We start from the raw sequence: 21,706 nt of genomic DNA on the forward strand, positions 1-21,706 counted from the left end.
TGACCCAGTGACAGCTGGGAGAGGCTCGGATCATCATTTTAAACATGATTAATGGTAGGTTACATTTATTTTAACATTTAATACAAACGATTGTGTTAACATGATGGAAATGATTGCAAACATGTTGTTCCAAAGTTTAGGAGCTACAGTCTGAAAATGTGATCACGTCTGGATTTACATGAAGAGCACAGAACAGTTCAAAGAGCCTGATCAGCTCAGAGAGAAAGTGACACTCCCCTGTTCATTAACAGCGTCTTAAAGAGGGAACAAAGAGGACGGAGACCAAGTGGACGACACAGACACACATGCAGCAACAGCTGTGGGTGTTCAACACACCAGTGTTTACAGTGGTTTTAAATGGGGTGGTACAGCAGGTATTTATGACGGCTATTTAATGATTCACTGGATGTTACTATAAAACACACAGGTCCAGGATATGAATGTAACAGACAGGCAGGAGCACAGCTGAGAACACATTTGACTGGAAAATATTCTGCTTTGCATGAAACATCTCCACACGCCTCTCTGTTCAGAGACCACAGAGGAAGTGGATTCATGGGAAAACACCAGAAACTAAAAATGAGCTTCAAAAACATTGAGAGTATTTAGAAAGAAGTCTTTCTACTGACTGCTGAATTAGTTCCTGATAAACACAACATGTCATTGTGCAGCAGCGACAGCATCATGCAAAAGGTTTGGAGCACAGACAGAACAGGACCTTCATAAACACCCAAATCATCATCCAGGAAACCTGAAACTGAAAAAGCCATCACACCTGTGTTTGAGTGTGTTGTTCAAGCTCACCATGAAGGACTCTAATATGTCTTCTGAAAAAAGATTTGATAAACAGTTTTTCCAACATCTGAGATGTAAATGGATTTCTGAAAGAGTGGCCTTTCTGCGACAGATGTCTTGACCCCAACCATGTAACTGTTCAGTTTTATTTATAGCGCTCCATGTCACAAAAGCAGGCACCTCGAGGTGCTTTACACTGTGAAGTAAAGAACCTACAATAATACAGAGAAACCCCAACAATCAGACGACCCCCTAAGAACAAGCACTTGGTGACAGTGGGAAGGAAAAACTCCCTTTAAATAGGAAGAAATCTCCAGGCTCAGGGAGGGGCAGACATAACGACCCGTTGATGCCGAGGGGAGGAACACAGGACAAGGACACGTGTGGAAGAGAGCCAGAGATTAATAATCACAACTAATAATTAAGTGCAGAGAGGCGTATAAACACAGTGAGTGAAGAAGCTGGCAGCAGCCCAACTATACTGTATATGCGATCACTTCTTTTTTCTTTGCACTGCTCCTGTTTCCATGTTGTTAGAATGAGCTTACCTGAAGTGCTTTATTACTGTGCCTTATATTAATCTCATATTACTCAAACCTGCGTAGTGTTACAGGACACAGCCCTGAATAGACTCTCGCCCATGTTTGCCTGTAGATAAGAGGGAACCATCTTGTAGTGAAAACTTACTGAAATGCTGTTGTTGAGACTAGAATAGGGTGCCCAGTAATGGTAAATGGCCTGTATTTGTATTTTACTAGTCCGTAAGGACCCCAAAGCTTTACACATTCAGTCATCCACCCATTCACACACTGGTGATGCTACATTGTAGCCACAGCCACCCTGGGGCGCACTGACAGAGGCGAGGCTGCCAGACACTGGCGCCACCGGGCCCTCTGACCACCACCAGTAGGCAACGGGTGAAGTGTCTCGCCCAAGGACACAACGACCGAGACTGTCCGAGCCGGGGCTCGAACCGGCAACCTTCCGATTACAAGGCGAACTCCCAACTCTTGAGCCATGATCGCCCCCGATTGGTAGTGAAACCGTCAGGTGCCAGTCACCATTTTGAGATCTGCGGCAAAGTGTCAGAACAGATAGTGAGGAACAAAGGTCCACTAAGTGCAGTTACTGTATATAAAGGTGGTATTCAGATTACAGCTACTTTGTTGAAATAAATGGATTACACGGCGGCCTTTTCCTGTTTCATATGTTCGGCTATGCTCTCTCTATTTCTGGTAATTCCAAGCTGGTGGAAACCCAAACAAAACACACATGAAGAGGCTCTAATGACGTGTCTCAATCTCGCGGCCCATGTCACCTCTATTTGCATAATGACGTGAAGAAATATTTTTAAAATTATTATTCAAAAAATCATTTAACATGAAGGCAACAGGCAGAGTGTTACGGGTATGACAGTCCATTCATTTAATTTGTTGTTGTTGTTTGTTTATGCTATTTGTATATGTGCAGCACTTTGTGATCTCTGGTTTTGTGTTAAAGTGCTTTATAAGTAAAGCTGGTAAAGTTGCAAAAAAAGATAAATATATAATTTTACACAAATATGATTAAGCTTATTCTTTTCTTCAGATTTAAACATAACTGCGTTATCAGCATCAGGTGATGAGATCCCAGGATCAGAAGTACTGATGGTGTATTTATGTCACACATATTTTTCCATCACAGCTGCAGGGAGACAGAAAGCATTTTGAGGTTTATTAAAATGATCAGATGATGATTTGAAGCATGAATGACTCACTTTCAGGTCAACATTTCAGTTCCTTTAAATTTTATTGAATTTATTTTCCTGTTTATTGTGATATGAAATCATATTTATCAACAGAATCCAGCAGTGATGTCATCGAGGCTTGACATCCTGCTGGAAGTGACATCAGCAGTGAGGCTGTGACATCATCATGTCAGACGTGTGAGGACACGAAGGAGCAGTTATGGACCTCTGACACAAACAAACCCTCTCTGTGAGTTACACCCTTTGTCGCTGACAAAATCTCCTCCTGTAAAGAATCAAAATGAAGAAATAAAATCAGAGGTCTGTGCAGTAAATGTTTTCTTCTTCTCTAATGTAAAAAGAACAAACACAGTTCTTATAAAGACCTAAGATCACATGACTTCAATCAATATAAAAACCAAACACATTTCATCAACAGGCCCACTTTCAGCTTGTACCTTTAAAGTTTATCTCCATACAATCTTCTCTTCCTCCAGAGTTGTCAGGTTGTCCACTGCCCCAGTTTGTGAAGTCAAACTGGGAACCATCACTCCACTTCCACACATTTTCCTGGAAGAATAAAGTTCAGTTTGTTCTGATGTACTTTGATGCATCTATGCTGAGAGTGCAGACATGAGACCTCTTACACCACTCGAACACAATGAAGGTTCATTTTGTTTGTGCAGGTAAAAAATGAAAAGAAAAGTCAAGTCAACAGCAACATCTGTCTCCAGGAACAAAGTCCTGATTAATCAGTCTGTCACATGTTGACCTTTGAATCAAACTGCTGAATATGAAGAGAAACATATGAAATATCAGAAACAGCTGCAGCTCATCCTCTTTATCTATGAAACACTTACAGTCTCTCTGTCGTTGCCTCCAACCCAAGTTGTCGGATACGACCCTGCTGCTGTGTAAATGAGCTCTCTGATGAAGGTGTACTCAGCTGTGCTGTGGTATGAGGCCAGATGTCCACTGAGTGTCTGACAGGAACTCTGAGGAGGAAGATGAGGTGCACAGAAGATGAAAAGTGTGAGAATGCATTTAAAATCAGTCAAAGACAGAAACTCTTTATATCATCAGTGATGCAGCGACAGCTGCTGTTATTTCCTGATGTACCTCAGCATCAGTCCAGGTCTTCAAGCTGCTGTTAACGATGAAACAGCGACCTCCAAACCAAGTCCAACCAGGAGGGCAGGAAGGAGCTGCAGCATGATTGTAAAGTTAGTAGAGCAAAGGTACATGAAATTATATGTTAACATGTTGTTCAACATAAAAACAATGCGTAAGAATCCAACATTCAGATTCAGAAAACTTTATTGATCCCCGAGGGGCAATTGAGAGACTGACCTTGCCGACATTACATACAATACACAAACACATGAAGTTGAGAATGGAAAATGTTTTATAGACGTGCTTTATCTTTGCTCCTAATGAATCAGCATCTGAGTCCACGTCAAAGAGAAGTATCCAGTCCTCTCAGTTTAGCTGCTGGTTCTTTAACTGACTGACTACAGCAGCAGTGATTATTTAGTGTGACACAAGCAGCAGTTCAAGTGTAATTTATGAGTAATTAAATCTGATTAATACAGAATTGATTCTGATTTATTCTCAAGAACTTTCTGAAAGCTGTGATTTCAATCCGTTCACTCAGGATCTGCAAAAGAACTGAAAACGTTTTCATGTCTGATCATTTCAGTGACTTCTTTATAACAGAAATATGAATTCTTTAATAATGATTAATAATTATCTGTACATATAATTGAATTCACAGAGTCATGAAGTTTAAAGTTCTTACCCTGACAAGTGTAAAACACCTCCAGGTACTTGTAGGTGCCACCACAGGGGTCTCCAAACACTGTGTTTGAGGCTTCAACAGTACAGTTGTTCTGCCAGTTACACCTGTGAATGCAGGTCAAAGGTGAGTCAGCAGAGGACTGAAATACGTCGTGTCATCTGAGAGAAGATGGAAAGAGAGTCAGAATCTGTACCTCTTAGTTACATATTCTGTACTACTGGGACTCGAACAGTGAACATTTTTGACGTGATCAGGATTTCCATCAGGGCACGTGGTGTTGTCACGGCGACCATAATTCGCCCAGGAGACGACTATAACCTGTCCTTCACCTGAGGAAGAGTTCATGAACTGTAACCATGTTTGTAGTTCTATCAAATGAATCCACTAAAGTTACAATAAATGAGAAAAATTAATCTGACCACACTGAAGGTTCGCCTGAGATCCTTGACATGTTACACTGTGGACTGACAAAGAAACGCATCACATTAGAAACTGTAATGATTCATGTACAGATGTGACTGATTGTTAGCTGATAATCACAGATGTAACAGACTCTCTGGGACGCAGTTGAAGGTGATGTCCAGGTAGGTGCAGACGCTGGGATCACAGGTACAGACCGTGTTTGTATTTATTTCACACACTTCCTTCAAGTCACAGCTGCAGGGACACAAAAAACAAATTTCTAGGTTTGTTGAAGTGATCAGTTCATGGTTTCTAATATCTGCTTTCATTTGAGCTGCTGGTGCTTTTTATTGTATTTAAAGCAGTTAAACTACCCGACAGTGTTCACCTTTTCTTGATGAAGTCCAGATCGTGAAGCCGAGAGCAGATTTCTTTATCTGCACATCTGTACAAAACTGACTGCACAATCATCATTCCACTGCCTGTTACACACACAATGAGACAAAAGGAAAAATGAAATGTTAATATCAATAACGCAGGTTTAAGACACTTTGGCTTCACTTTACAGACTCAGAAGTGTCAGTCAGATCCAAAATGCTTCTGCTCTTGGCTCTTGATGGAGGCGGTCACACTTTCTCCCTCTCCCTTATCTTTCCTGCTTGGCTTCTCATGTCCTTTGTATAGTCTTGGATATTCTCTAACCTTAAGAGGGTCTCAAAGACTTGTTCTCTGAAACATAAAGAAGAATTATGGATTTGATCCCACCCTCCTGGGCTTGGGAGAGCCTGATTGTCCTGCAGAGACATTTGCTGCCGGATACTCGATGGTCGGTTGCGTCGTGTGTCTGGCGACACTCTTGATGGAGGACACTGAACGACATCTACCAATTTGGAACCACGGTAACAGAGTTGTGGCTGATTGGAGCCGGCTCGGCTTATCAAAGAACAAGAAGCAGCTACAGCTGTTCAAAATCCCACAAAGCTGGCCGACATGATGGACGATGGGCAGGGCTGTGAGTACTCAGACTGTGTTTTTTTTAACGCAATATGGATAACATCTTGAAGAAGAACAACGAGAAGAGACCTGGTGACCAATGATGGACATTAGACCAGCTGTAAAATTGGAAGCAGTTTGTTCGCATTGACCAAAACAACTACCATCTTCATCTCATGCAGCCCCCCCTGGCGCCAGCTGGATGATCAACTGAGGGGAATAACAAAATTGTCTCTTAGATAACAAGATGTGTTGTGTTGTGACTCCTCATTCAAGGCCACCCGCGTGGAAGATTGTTGACTTTTGCTTAACCAGGTGAAGGGACACTTTCTCTTGGCTGAACACAGAACACACACACACACACACACACACACACACACACACACACGAACACACGAACACTGAAACAAACCTACACTCACCCTCCCACCCCCTCCAAACACCTTCGAAGCTTATGTCTTCCATAATGTCAGATGTGGCGATTCATGTGCTGAGGTGTTTTCTGCTCTCAAACTACCTCTCTGACCCGTCTTCCCCGTGTGATGTTTGTGTAATGTATGTTTGGTCTGAAGGGTAAGATGGTGCTGGAAAGCATTATCAATCAATCAACCAAAATAGGTGACTGTGCAAAAGATTCATTTCCAGCGATGGTCACCTTTGAGCGGGAACATCACAGATGTAATAAAACATTAAAATTTCATTGAAACAAATAATCATCACTTTTATAAGTTCAATCGCACAGTGTGGAGGATGTCATAAGGCCTTGAGGCAATCAAATGCAAAGCACAATATTTATCAGCGTTGGTCAGATTTGACCCAAACATGACGCGAAAGTTTGAATATAATTCTTTTATTAAACTTCATGATTTGAAGCTGAGAGTCTGCACTTCAGTCACACCCTGACTGTCCAATTTAAGATCCACTGTGGTGATGTACGGGAGCAAAAACAAGTCACTGGGCATATTCTTATGGACCTGACTTTACATCCAGCTTTAACGTACAAACTACACCCTTCTTACCACAGCTCAGCTGTAGGACACTGGGGACGTTAAAGGTGATCACTCTCCCTGTGGATATGGCCATCACATTGGAAGGTAAAGAGAGCTGGGCTCTGGTAAACCCTGTAATAAAAACTGAATGCATAAATATAATTTTATACATATTTTCCAGTACAGCAGCATTAACAAAAACAAACTAGACTATCAATATATGTTAAGATATGAGGAACAGCACAATATATACAAGTCACCAAGTAATAAATACTCAGGGTTGACAGATATGATTATTAATAAATATCAACAAATTAACTGCCACATTACAGAGTAAGAAAGAGTGTCTGCAAAACTATTGCAGTGTTTACATGGTATTAAATGGAGGAGTTGTACAGAATAATCTCAGTCTCTCACTGAGCGACTACTTTTAATTAACTGCTTTAGTCCACTTACAATGGAAATTTTAAAAAATCTTGTCCGTGACCTGTAGCATGTTAACACTATTGGAAGGAAAAATAACTTGACTCTCTCCTCCTGTCTGAACCTCTGTGTACTTCCTGTTTTACTTTGACAGTCTCCCGTCAGTGTTGCGTTCACTCCTGCCTTGTCTTGTTATGATTATCAGTGTCAGCTGTGTTCCCCGTGTGCTCTCCCTTTCCCTTGTTAACCCTCTGTGTATTTATGTCTGCATCTCCCTCAGTTCTGTGTCGCGTTCTCCCTCATTCATGGCCGTGTGTTTCTCCGTCTATTACGTTATAGTTTCCCAGTTTAGTTTGTATGGTTTTGCTCTCCAGCAATAAAGCTGTGAATTTTGAGTTCATTCCTGCCTCCGTGAGTTTGCGATTGGGTCCTCATCCAGCCTGCACACAGCCAAAACATGACACATGGTTGAAGTCACCAGAGATCACCATGGAGGCACTTGGGTGCTGAGTCTGTAGCCGGACTATGGCAGAGTGGATAGTGTCACATGCAGCGGTGGGGTTAGCAGAGGGAGAAACATAGACAGCCACCAGGATCACATGGGTAAATTCCCTGGGCAAACAATACGGCCTGAGTCCAACAGCACACAGTTTAATTTCCGGGCAGTAAATCTTTTCTTTGATTATTATGTGGGCAGGGTAACACCACCGGTTGTTAACATAAACAGCAAGCCCACCTCCTTTCCGCATACTGCTCCCAGTGCTGTCCGTGTCCGCCTGAACAGTCAGAAGCCTTCCACAGATACGTTGTAGTCATGAATATCCTGGTGCATCCATGATGCACTCCCGGTATTCCCTCTAACTGCTTACATGCACTGTCAGAACGAGTAGCGCCCATTATGATAAATGGCAGACACGGTTAGTACCTTCTCCTCAATTCGAGCCACCGCTCTCTCACAGCCTCCTTCCTTCTCCTTTTCTGTCCTCCACCTCTGCATCTCCGATGTGTTTTCCTCCAGATTTCAGCTGGTACATCTGTGGGTCTGAGCAATGAGCCAGCATCAAGGCGATCAGCTGATTTATAGAGTAAACAGCCCAAGTAGTATGTAGGAGTTGTGCCACAGTCCCGTTCCTCGATAAAAGTAACAGTTCTGGGTCATTTTGACCCAGCATTTTGAGTTCCTTATATTTTGGTTTATTTTTGAAAGCTGGATTGTTTTTCATGTTTCTCTGGTGCTTTGTTGATTTTTATGATGACTCTGTGTTTCTGTATTATGATTAATGTTCTGGTTGTATTTTGTTATTATTGCAGGTTTAGTTCAGTGTCTAGTCTGTCTCACTCTGTTGAGTCTGTCCTAGTAAAGTGTGTCTTGTTTCCTGTTTTACTTTGAAGGTTCATGTTCCTGTCTGATGTCAGTGTTTCTGTTTCGCTTCTACCCTTAGTCTAATTTCTCCCAGCTGTGTCTCCCTCCTGTTGTCCATTCCCAGATTACTTCCCAGTGTATTTAAGCCCTGTGTTTCTCTGTGTCAGTGTCGTATCCTCTTTATGCTGTGTGTTTGCCTCCTGTGCCTGTTTAGTTTCTTTCTTAGTTTCTTAGTTTCTTACCCCTAAGGGTACATCTGTCACCATCTTACAATGCTGTGATTGCAGCCATTCCCCAACTCTCTGTGAATGGGACTCATGACCATTGATCAAGATCAGTGGTCTTTGATCAGTGGGTTTTGGTCAGTGGTTGTTGATCAATGGTCATGAGAATTTGCACATTAATGATGAAGGAACTGACCTCCCAGCCCATTGTTCCTTCAGTGGGCTGGTTTCAGTCATTATGCAAATGTCCTGTTTATAAGATTGAAACCTGCAGTCAGCTGAGACTGAAGACGTCACCTGGATGATGACGAAACGTTTCTCCCACAAAACGCTACGTCCAGATGAACAGAATCAAACTTTGGAGATTTACTTACCTGGATGATTGAGATGCATCAAGACAAAACATGAGAACTAAAAACGCTGGGTCTAAACGACCCAGGACCATAACATTAAGTATCTGTGAATTATGAGCAAACACTACAACTTTTACCTGAAGTCATGAGTAAATACGCTGCTCCCAGCACTGAAAGACACAGACAGAAACATCAGTATTGGACTGTGTGTTGAATACAGAGGATTTATTCAACTTAATTTCAGCTTCATTTAAATAGTACCAAATAAGAAGGAACACACACATGTAAAGGAAGCACTCAAAACATGCGTTATCCTAAATGGGCGTTCATAAAGTCAGCAAAGAGGCACAGAAAAGAGGATCAGACACCAGCGAGGGAGGATAAGAAGGACAGACGCAACAACATTGTCATCCCCTATGTAGCCGGTGTATCAGAGAAACTCAGGAGAGTTTTCTCCAAGCATCCCGGTGTATTTCAGACCCAGCAACACGCTCAGACAGAAACTGGTTCACCCGAAAGACAAAACGCCAAAACACAGACTTAACAATGTGGTGTTTGCTGTACAGTGCAGCGAGGAATGCTCAGACCTCTACATCGGAGAGACCAAACAGCCACTTCACAAGCGCATGGCACAACACAGAAGAGCCACCTCCACAGGACAAGACTCAGCAGTCCATCTGCATCTTAAGGATAAAGGACACTCTTTCGAGGATGCCAATGTTCACATTTTGGACAGAGAGGACAGATGGTTTGAAAGAGGAGTGAAAGAAGCATCTATGTCCACTGTGAGCGACCATCTTTGAACAGAGGCGGGGCTTACGACACCAACTCTCTGCCATCTATAATCCAGTTTTGAGTTCCCTCCCCAGACGCCTTAACGCCCACTCACATCCTGGGCCATCTGATCTCAGGAAATCACATGATAAGGTGGGGCCAGGTTTCACAATGAACTCACCCTGAAACTCTGGCTGATTGTGACCCACACCCAGTTTCACACCTTGGCTCAGGCGATTAGAGGATCATCAGGGGGTCCTTTTGTCCCTCTGTGGGGGGACACTCCCACTGAGTTTATATCTGGGACTCTCCACCATTTGACCTTAGAACTGAAGAAGCTTCTCGGATGAGAGGTGAAACGTCTTCAAGCAACTTAAAGAAGTCCAGACGCTTTTCTTTGCAAGCTCCTTTGAGTACCAAATAACACTTTATATCATAAAGTACAGATCTCAGAATAAGACAGAGAAAAGCACAACAACTGAATCGACATATACAGCGCACAATGTTCCTTACCAATGTGCATCTTTTTGTGTTTTTGTGATTTTTATGCCTCGTTGTGTCTTCCTGCAATGCACTGATAACCTTCTGTCATCAAGAACTGATCAACACTGGCCTCAGTCTAAACTCGGACTTTACTTTGAAATAGACCCATAATATATCACCTGAGATTATGAGACCACCATGTGCTCCATTTGTTATTGTCAGGAACAACAAGTAACTCAGGGGAAACAAAAGCAGGGATTCAAAGCTGGCTATTGCTTCAAGCTTTGGAAACAACAACGCTAACCCTCGCTTCCATCCATTTCCCCCACCAACACCAGATCCAAGGACAAGGACCCAGGACTCCAACAAAGACTCGAGCAAGGAAAACGGCAATGGACTCTGTGCACTAGGGCTAGTGCCATAACTGCAGAATTAAAGACAGTGGAGGCCCTTTGATCTACCCTGTGAGCTGACGGTAGCCATAGTTACCAAAGACTAAAGATAAGATAAGATGGGAAATTTGTTTTGTTACAGCAGTGGACAGTGCAAAATTACATGGAAAAATAGAAAAAAAGAAAAACACTGGAATAAGACATCAATAGATACTGTACACAGCTGTACACAATAGAACAGAATAAAATGCTATATACAATCGAATAAAATAGAATACAAATGCTATATACAATTGAGTATAATTGTATACAGCACCTACGGACACCTTCAACATTTACAGACCTATAGCTCTCGCATCGGCAGTCAGCACACTGACGAATACCTACCACCCTCTCTTGAACACTGCCAATTTGCTTACAAGGCAAATCATTAGCCATTTACCATCCTCTGTGGACTGGACTGGTTCTTATGTAGTACTGTTCTACTCTAACTGACCACTCAAAGCACTTTAATACAACTTACCTCATTCACCCATTCATACAAGCACATTTTTCTATGCTTTTCCTATGTCAGTGCTTTCTATCTAACATTCACAAATGTTCACAGACTGATGCATCAGAGAGCAACTTGAAGTTCCAATTACCAGAAGACCTGCTCTTCCTCCTCAAAGTAGGTGGTAGAATGCCCTCACCACCATCCTTCACAGAGCACTTAGCCACCGCCCCTACCTGAGCCTGGTTCTGCTGTAGGTTTCTTCCTGTTAATAGGTGACTTCTTCCTTTCCAGTGTCGCCAAAATGCTTGCTCATATGCTGCGGTCATGTGATTGTTGGAGGTTCCCTTGTTGTATTATTGTGTGGTGGTCTACATTACACTATAAAGGGCACTGAGGTGACTGTTGTTGTGATTTTGCACTGTATAAATTGAATTAAATTGAATTGAAGAAGAACAAGAAGAACTACTGATGATATAGCTAAGGCTGGATATGGTGGCCTTGAATCCTCCCTTAGTTATCCTGATATACATGTAGGCTGCTGGTGCATCATACCATGATGCACTGAGTGTTTCTTCCTCAGTGACCTTGCATTTGGTAGCTCTGTCCCTGCTTAGCAAAGCTTTAAATTTCCTTGGTCGATCTACGTTTCTAGTTTGAATGGTGACCAAAAGAACAAGATCACGCATACAAGCAGCGGAAATTCGCTTTCCCGTAGGGTGGAGGGCCTCTCCCTTAGAGATAAGGTCAGAAGCTTGGCCATCTGGGAGGGGCTCTTACTTTGTTATTTGAATAATTACAACTCAAAAGTTACCACATTATAACATTTTTGTTCCTACCTTGTTACTTTGTCACTTTATTAACAAGCTGTAATGGAAAATGCTACTGTAATTCTTGGTCGTAGATTAACATTTACAAGATAATTATGTACGTTGTGGTAAACATGTTCTTAGTAAATGATCAGCCATGAATTGCTCTCAGGACTCTGTGAAGCCTAACTGTCCTGCTGAGGTGATGCAAACATGTATTTAGGATGTTAGATGAACTGATCCAATAAAGCAGAAAGAAAAGCATGTCACAGTACAGCACAGTGGAAAGCTAGAAAAGGTTTAGACTGAACATGTGCAGCTGATTTCATGTATAAATAAAGGATTATCAGTGTGTTGTACTCACACAGTGTGCTGCTGAGTCCGGAGCAGAGCATCATGTTAGGAGATCTGGATTACAGTGACGAGCTGAGCTGATGGAGGATCAAACAGCTGCTGTCCAGAATAAAACTGTGTATGCAAAACTGTAGCCAATGGAAAAATGGGAATGTCTCCACAGACCAAACAAGGAAGCAAACCTACTTTATATCAAAGATTATAGGTGCGCGGCTCAGCTCAGTTGGGGACAGCTGTGACCAGATCTGCCCTTTATCCTGAATTAGAAAAGTAGTTAAGAAATGAATGGGTGGGAATCGAGTATCAAGCTGAAATAAACATCCATCCATCCATTCGCTTCTGCTTATCCTTTTCAGGGTCGCGGGGGGCGACCAGCTGTCATGGGGCAAGAGGCAGGGTACACCCTGGACAGGTCGCCAGTCTGTCGCAGGGCTAACACACAGAGACAGACAACCATTCGCACTCACATTCACACCTAGTGGCAATTTGGGTTATCCAATTAACCTATCCCCACAAGCTGCATGTCTTTGGACGGTGGGAGGAAGCCGGAGTACCCGGAGGGAACCCACACAAACACGGGGAGAACACGCAAACTCCACACAGAAAGACCCCGGCCTGATGGTGGAATTGAACTCAGGACCTTCTTGCTGGGCGGCAACAGAGCTAACCACCTTGCCACCGTGCTGCCCATCAAAATATGATAGTTTAATAAGAGAAGAAAATACTATCTTTAGGTTTTAAAATTTTAAATGTTGCCGGTCTTTCATTTTACTTTTGGCCTCTTCAGCCTTTGTAGGACAGTACAGAGACCATCCTAACGTCACTGTACAGCTCTTAGCCCTGCTGCTGTTCTTCACACAGCAGGTGGACAGTGCCAGGATTGTGTTGCCACATTAAGGGAACTTTGCTTCCTCGTGCCTGATTTGCATGAAACACTACTGGAAATTCCAGGAATCGAGTTTCTCTGGGTTGCTGGATGCTATTCGAAACAATGAGCGGTTTGTAAATGTGACGCACACCAGCAACACACACACCAAGTTTTACACAAAATGCAAAATGTGGCTACAAAAATAGCAGCAGCAGAAAGTCAGAACTGAATGTCTTTATGTTGCTGATCTCCAGGAACTACACACTGCAAAAACTCAAAATCTTACCAAGGATATTTGTCTAATTTCTAGTCAAAATATCTCATTACACTTAAAATAAGACACAATCAGCTACAAAGTAACAATTCAGTGAGATATAGGAACTTGTTTTTAGACAGTGCATCTTGGATCTGGAGAATTTTCACTTGTTGCATTGGCAGATTTTTCGCTTGATACAAGATATTTTTTCTTGAAATTGGTGAAAAGAAATCTGCCAATCTGTTGCAGGCCACAGCAGAGGCGTGTCATGGCTGTGGCCGCTGTTGTCAGGGAAGGCACAGATGGCAGCACTGTTTAAACGGAGCTGTTTAAAGGGAGCCTCATGGAGCCCAGCCTGTGCAGAGCCATCCTGCACAGGCTGGGCTCCATGAGGAATCACAACATACAGTAGTAAATGTCAGCGACCGGCCCTGTGTGTTTGTTCGGCAACTTCATAATGTGGCAGTGCAGTGGCTTTGGCCAAGGTCACACGCCCACCGCGTGTGACAGGACATCTGCAATCGGCGTGCCGTTATCGTTAGCTGAGGTGCTGATCGTACGCCACTCGTGCCATGAGATCAGCTGACTTTGCGTGTGCATGCGCTGTGCACAGCGGTGTGTACTGGGAACGCAGGCATCTGTTTAAAGAAAATGGATTTAATTTTAACAAGTCAGGGGTGAAACTGATTGAAATTCACTGATGAGATGATGGAGCTGGTCTATGCTGGGCTCACATCTACCCCCTGGCCCAATCCCTTTTTGTCCCCCATAAACCCCCCACCAGAGCAGCCAAAGGTTCGCCATCGAGCCCTGCCCTCAACAGAGCAATCGAAGTTACATTCCTCAGGCAGGTAAGTGACGGAAGTGACGGACAAGGTAAGCGACTCATGTTGTAACTGACGTCAGATGCCGGAGATTTTGGCGGAAAATTAAAGCGAATGGTAGTTTAGATTTGAACAAATTCATTTAAGCTTCAGTATTACCAAATACACTTATCAATTGTCTTATAACAACAACATTTGTCTAAATCATCTCCAACACTCTGGAGAACAACGGGGAGAGTTTAGAGGCTCTCCAAGATTACATTGATCAGTGCTGCCAGGATCTCGTAATGAAGAAGGCCCAGTGTGCAGCTTCCCGGCCAAATCTGAGACGCCGTCGTCGAAAAGACATCGCCCGGCAGATTCCCCCGGCCAGCCGGCAAAGATATTGTCGACATACTGGAGTCAATCGACAAATGATTGTCCAGTTTCGATGCAAGGCTGTCCTTGGTGGAGATTCTTCACTGGGAATTTAAATGCTTGCGAGAATCCCTGGAGTACAGCCAGCAGCAGGTGGAAACGCTCGCTGCTGAAAATGCCACGCTAAGGGAGTCGGTGAAATGTCTCACAGAAAATGTTACCCAGCTCAATAGAGAAAATAAAAAAATAAAAGAAACAGTTATTGATCTACAAGCTCATAGCATGCGTGATAATCTGGTATTTTCTGGTATTCCAGAAGCCGCTGGAGAGGACGCGGAGACCACGGTAAAAAGCTTCATCAAAACCCACCTGAAGCTGCCGGAGGACACGGTGAAGAACATCGTCTTCGATAGGGTACATCGCCTCGGCCCCATGCGGGCTGCGACCGGGAGACCACGTCCTATTGTGGCCAAATTTGGTTCACTTCAAACAAAAGGAACACGTGAAAAGCTGCGGCAGGGAATTAAAAGGAACGGACTTCAGCGTGAACGACCAGTTCCCCAAAGAGATCCTGGAACGACGCAGGGTCCTCTTCCCAATCTGACGCGGCTTCATCCTGTTACGATCCAATGTTGTCAGTGTTTTGTTTTATGCGTGACTCCTCCCACCAGAGGATGGCTGTGGGTTTTTTCCCCTTTCTCTTTTAGGAGTTGGACACCTGGGCGTGCCTTCTGAGTAGTTGGGTGGAGTCTCTTTCTGTCCTTGGATTGGATAATTGGATAATCACCTCCAGTATTTAGCTACCAGATGACAGCCACCTGCCCCTCTCCACTAGCCTCCACCACCCAACAAATAGCATGAGCTTTTGATTCGTTTTTTGATGGAGTGTCTGTGCCCAGTGAGTTGCAAGTATAACCGTGTGTGTGTGTGTGTGTATGTGTCGGGTGTTGGTATCTTAGTTTTGTAAATAGCTGTAAATAGATTTGTAAAGTAGCAATTGAGTATTTTGTTCACCTTGTATATATTGTTCACTGCAGCAGCCTAGTAGGCGTGAGAAGCCATTTTTGTTGATTAAGTTTTCTCCTGTTTTTCATGTAGAAAGTTAGGTAAGTGAATTGTCTTTTGTTTGGTTTTCATTTTGTGTAGGAAAGCATAGGAACCATTAGGGAGTTTTGTTTGTTATTTTTGGCACTGCTCACGGCTGAAGCAAATAAATGGCTGCTTAGCATTTTAGAAGATACTATTGTTTGGGTTCTTGTTTTGGTGGAGCGGGAGTGGGCCAATTTTTTGTTGCGTTCAAGACACGCCTAGACTAAGAACGTAACAATCCAGAAGGGCTCCTGCACTGTCATCGCTGTGGACCGGCTGTACGTGGACGGACAGCTCCACCGCGACCCCGACATCACTCCGTGGCTGTATTAACTTCACACCAGAAAGGAATCCGCTACACCCTTTCCCCATCCACTCACACTAACTTGCATTAACATCTGTTTAACTTACTGGTATCAAATCGCATCTTAAGTGTGAATTCATAGCAGAATTAACACCATCACTCTCCGTCAGTGATTTAATTGGAATGTTTCCATTTTTTTTCTTCCTTCTCGTTTTTCTCTCTCTTTTCCCCCTCTTGTTTTTATGCTGCTCGCCCTTGTCCTTGGTTTCTTTCTTTCTTTTCTTTCACTGCTTCGATCACCTGCTTCGACACTCATCCACAAACAACATCCTTTATTTCGACACATACGCACAGCACGATCACGCACAGTCATGCGCTCAACGGCAGCACATTTACATCAGTCAGACATCGCACACAGGCGAATAGGATACACACACTTAAGCCAAGTGTACTCATATTAGTAAATATGCAAACACACAGTCAGACTCAGGGAGCATCTCGCCAAACATTTTTTCTCTGTATTTACGAACAAGTGATGTATTCTCTCCACCTGTCTAAGCGACGCACACAGCATACACCCCCAGTTATAAACAGACATCTATGGGTGCACTAAGGTTCATTACATGGAATATAAATGGAGCTGGCTCCAGAGAAAGGAGGTTAAAAATATTTAACCAACTCAAAAAACTACAGGCAGATGTTGTCCTTTTACAAGAGACCCACAGACCTCTTAGAGGTTCGAATGAACTTAAAACACCTGAGTTTCCCAATGTGTTCTCAGCTTGATATAATTCTAGACAAAGGGGAGTAGCAATTTTAATACATAAAAATATTAATTTCACAGTACTCGATACAGTTATAGATCCAGAGGGCAGATTCTTAATCATTAAACTATCTATACTTGATAAAAAGCTATGTATTGCAAGTGTATATGGTGCAAATGTTGATGATCCCTCATTCTTTCACGGTTTTTTTCAGTGCACTCTCTGAACACTTAGATGGCACACTTGTTCTTGGAGGCGACCTCAACCTTGGACTAAATGAAGACATGGATAGGCTCAATACAGCAGGAATTCGGCGTAATTGGCAGTCCACAAATATAATCAAACAGTATATGAGTGACTTTGGTCTTTGCGATGCATGGCGCTCCCTTCACCCCACCAGTAAGGAAAATACTTTCTTCTCACATGTCCATCACTCCTCCTCTCGTCTGGATTATTTTTTGGTCAGCAGCTCACTGCTGAACGACATTTCAGACACTGAGATTCACCCTATAGCTGTCAGCGATCATGCTCCTGTATCTTTAACACTAATGCACAAGAATAATACTACGCCAAGTAAAAACTGGAGATTTAATACATCACTGCTAAAAGATGAAGACTTTATTAAATAATTGAAAAAAAAAGAGTGGACTCTATATTTAGACTATAATGACACTCCCGGAACATCAGCTTCTGTTCTATGGGAAGCAGGGAAAGCTGTGATGAGAGATGAAATAATTTCTTTCTCATCACATAAAAAGAAAAAAGAAACAAAAATATTCAGGAATTAGAAAAAAACATCAAATCACTAGAAGAGGCCTATGCGTCCCACCAAGATCAGGAAACATTGAACAAAATACGCAAAACAAAACTAGAATTAAATGAGATAATTGATAAAAAAACAAAATTCTTAGTACAAAGACTACGCCTCGCCTACAAAATTATGAACATGGTAATAAATCCGGTCAATTTCTAGCAAACCAGCTAAAAATAAATAAATAAAAAACAACTACAGGTGCTGTTCAAGATTCATCTGGGAACACAATATATGAACCGATACAAATAAACAACATTTTCAAGGATTTCTATAAAACGTTGTATTCACCACAAATAAACCCATCTAAAAAGGAAATTGATCAGTTTTTGGACAACATAACTCTTCCAAAATTATTGGACACTCAAGCAATGGCACTGGATTCACCACTGACACCAGGTGAACTCCAGGAAGCTCTGATAAGTATGCCCAATAATAAGGCTCCAGGTCCAGATGGCTTTCCTGCAGAATTCTACAAAGAATTCTGGTCGATTCTAGCACCAGTTTTCTACAGAACGTTGTTGGAAATTAAAGAAAAGGGCAGACTTCCATCAAATATGAATTCTGCAAACATTAATCTCCTGCTAAAACCAGGCAAAGACCCTGTATATCCCTCAAGCTATCGTCCAATATCCCTTATAAATGTAGACCTTAAAATAATCTGCAAAGCTCTCTCAAAGAGACTGGAGAAAATAACCCCCCTCTTAATTCATCCTGACCAAACTGGTTTCATAAAAGGTCGGCACTCATCAACAAATACACGTAGATTACTTAATTTGATAGACTACTCATACAGTAAAAACATTGAAACTACAATATTCTCTTTAGATGCAGAAAAAGCATTTGACAGAGTTAACTGGAAATTTCTATTTACAACTTTATACAAATTTGGTTTTGGATCCTCTTTCATAAACTGGTTAAAAATATTATATAATTCCCCAACAGCTTGTGTTAGAACAAATGACCAGACATCCTCCAGCTTCTGTCTCTTGAGGGGCACCAGGCAGGGATGCCCACTCTCCCCTTCACTGTTTGCAATTTTTATTGAACCACTAGCAGCAGCAATTAGACAGAATTCAGTAATTAAGGGCATAAAATGCAAGAACGTGGAACATAAAATCAGCCTTTATGCAGATGATGTGTTACTCTTTCTCCAAAATTCACAAACCAATATCTCTGGGGTGATTGAATTGATAAACTGTTTTGCAAGAATATCAGATTACTCAATTAACTGGTCAAAATCTACAGTCCTTCCAATTAATTGCTCCCTCCATAATTCCTCTTCTACACCACTGCAATCGGGAAATATAAAATATTTAGGTATTAATGTTTCTCCCAAGCTTGCAGATCTAACTAAATTAAACCATATCCCACTTTTAAAGAAGGTAGAAGATGATCTGGCTAGGTGGAAATGTCTACCCATATCACTCATGGGAAGGGTTGCCGCTATAAAAATGATGGTCTTACCAAAAATAAATTATTTATTCTCAATGATCCCAACTAAACCGCCACAAGATTGGTTCAGATCTCTAGATTCATGTATGTCCAAATTCCTTTGGAAAAATAAACCCCCACGTATAAGCTTAAAAACACTACAAAAGACCAAGGATAAAGGAGGACTAGAACTGCCTAACTTTCAGCACTACTTCTTAGCCAACAGGCTTCAGTTTATCTCAGGATGGCTAAAACATACCCTCTTAGATGAACCTTGGCTAGATGTAGAACAAGCACTTTGCAATAATCTAGAGATTTCAGACCTACCATTTATCAGCTCAAACATCCAACGACATGAATGCTTCAAAAGCATCAACATCAGCTCTTCTCTGACAGCATGGTGGGAGTTTCTAAAATTGACGGTGTCTTCATTAATCCCATGCAAACGTACACCTATCTGGAACAACCCTGACATATTACAAAACAATAATATGATAAACTTTTCAGATTGGAGTGGTAAAGGAATCAAATATTTAGAACATATACTAGAAGGAACAGAAGTTATTACATTTGATAGACTAGTTACACAATATGGGATCAACAAGAAAAGATTTTTAGAATATCAACAAATTAAATCCATAGTAAAAAAGAAATTTAAACCGGGTCAAGTTGAACTACAAACACCACCAAGTGTGGTTCAATTTCTTACTCTTAAAACCCCCAAATTACTATCCAAAATATACAGAATGCTTTCTAAAACAGATGAATCAATATCACTTCCTATTGCAAAATGGGAAGTGGATTTATCAGTTAACTTAGACCAAAACTTCTGGTCTCAGATTTGCTTAAAAACCTTTCATCTATTTAGAAATCCCAGTCTTCAATTAATTCAATACAAAATATTACATAGAGTGCACTATACAGGTCATCGGATGTTCAAGATGGGCTTTACGTCTACCAACAACTGCTCACACTGCCAAACCAATTCACCGGACAATTACACTCACGCTCTTTGGTTCTGTCCACCAGTTCAGAAGTTTTGGCGCGAGATATGTGAAGACTTATCGAAGTGTCTGAAATGTAACATTCCAACTTCCCCCTTAGTGTGTTTGTTGGGCAGCTTAGATAATGTCACTACAGAGAAGAATATAGCCCATATGGTTTTCACTGCCCTATGCATAGCCAAGAAAACTGTCCTCATGAACTGGAAAAATAAAAATAATCTTAATTCTAACCAATATAGAAATTATCTATTAGATAATTATCTATTAGATCTGATGTGGTGGCAGAGGCTGCCAGAGGTCAGGTGGGCTGTCCCGGGCTCTGTGGGGCCGGGCGGCGCTGCTGCACTGGGCCCTGGTCCGGATGGGTCTGGGCCCCCTTTCCCTGGCGGGTCGTGGAGTATGGGGGTGCCTACTGGGGTCAGCGGGGGAGGTGGCCCCAGGGAGGGGTCATTCGCCCCTCCCTTCTTTCCCTCCCCATCTCCAGCTGCCTCCCTCTTCCCGCTCCACCACAACCACCCACACATGCAGGGCCTTGGGGTAAAGGTGTGTCACCAGGGTGCAGGGGAGGCATTCCCCCCCCCCCCCCTCTGTCCCCTTCTGGCTTCTTGTGCCTCAATTTTATCCCACAACTTAGACATTCACATTACTCACACTCTCATTACACATACATATAGGATCTTGGGGGTGGGCACGATACACAGAGTCCAAAGTACCATCAGGGTGTACACCCCACCCCTGGCGTCGTTGCCCACCTCTCAATGTTAAATACACGTAGACATTGAGGGCTAGCAGGAGGGACCATGCGCTTACCTGCTGCTCTCTGGCAGGTAGCTCCATGCCCTCCTGGGTTTTAAATGCACCTTAGAACACACATGCATCAACACTACAATGAGCGGGTGGAGGGAGGTTTGGAGTCTTCTCTCACCCCCATTCTCTGCGGCCTGCTGGAGCGGGGGGGCTAGGAGGAGGAGTTGGCCGTCCGACTGCGGTCTGGAGTGTGGGGCCTCCCTGCTGCTGCGGAGTCGGGGCGGTCTGCCTCTCCCCACCGCAGGGAAAAGGGTAACACCACCTGGGTCTGGGTGCAGTTCCCCCCTCCAGGGGTAAGGGTACCTAGACCCGGTTTGTAGAGTACGCTTGGGGAGTGTGATCGTGTGTACAGCGTCTCTTTATGTCTGTCTCTAAGTTGGTTGAGTGTGGAGTAAGTGCATATGAGAGCATGAGGGTGGGAATGGATGTTTGTGTATGTGTGTGCCTGTTTGTCTGTGTCTATATGTCAGGTTGGGTGTCAGGCGCCACCTCTCTGGGGACATCTTAGGCCCTCCAAGGTTTGGAGGCCTATCTCCCCCCACCACCACTTCCCCTGCCGGTGGCGGACTCCCTCAGGTGTCGGTGCGTTGGTGGTTCTTTGTGTCTGGGGATGGGCGTCCAGGTACACACCGGCTCACTCCTTGGTGGCTGCTTATTGGGGCCTGGAGCCTGGGGCTCGCTCGGGCCACTTCGGGGGTGGGGTGCCCCCGGCCTCTCGGCCTGGGGCTCGGTCACTCAGGCGCAGCTGGCTGCCGGCGGAGCTCACGGGCGCGTCACTGCAACTCCCCCTGGCTTCTGCTCCGCGGCTGCTGAGTGA

At 43.2% G+C, this 21,706-nt stretch overlaps 1 protein-coding gene and 1 long non-coding RNA gene across 2 annotated transcripts in view; one reads left to right on the forward strand and one right to left on the reverse strand.

Moving 5' to 3' along the window:
- The window catches only part of LOC120728085 (rhamnose-binding lectin-like), a 59,575-nt gene that overhangs the window by 27,533 nt on the left and 10,336 nt on the right, over positions 1–21,706 (reverse strand). Inside the window, exons 7-9 of the mRNA XM_040022785.1 lie at positions 4,739–4,783; positions 4,513–4,648; positions 4,320–4,423 (exon numbers count right to left, since the gene is read on the reverse strand). Coding sequence (XP_039878719.1) covers positions 4,320–4,423; positions 4,513–4,648; positions 4,739–4,783 — 285 coding nt within the window. The remainder of the gene's footprint in view (positions 1–4,319; positions 4,424–4,512; positions 4,649–4,738; positions 4,784–21,706) is intronic.
- LOC120728095 lies at positions 616–20,964 on the forward strand. Its single transcript, XR_005694641.1, has 4 exons — positions 616–1,243; positions 8,997–9,005; positions 9,826–9,827; positions 20,948–20,964. It is a non-coding gene; the product is annotated as an uncharacterized LOC120728095 (long non-coding RNA).

This window comes from Simochromis diagramma, unplaced genomic scaffold (assembly GCF_900408965.1).
Source record: "Simochromis diagramma unplaced genomic scaffold, fSimDia1.1 OVJJ01000308.1, whole genome shotgun sequence".
NCBI classification, from domain to species: domain Eukaryota; kingdom Metazoa; phylum Chordata; class Actinopteri; order Cichliformes; family Cichlidae; genus Simochromis; species Simochromis diagramma.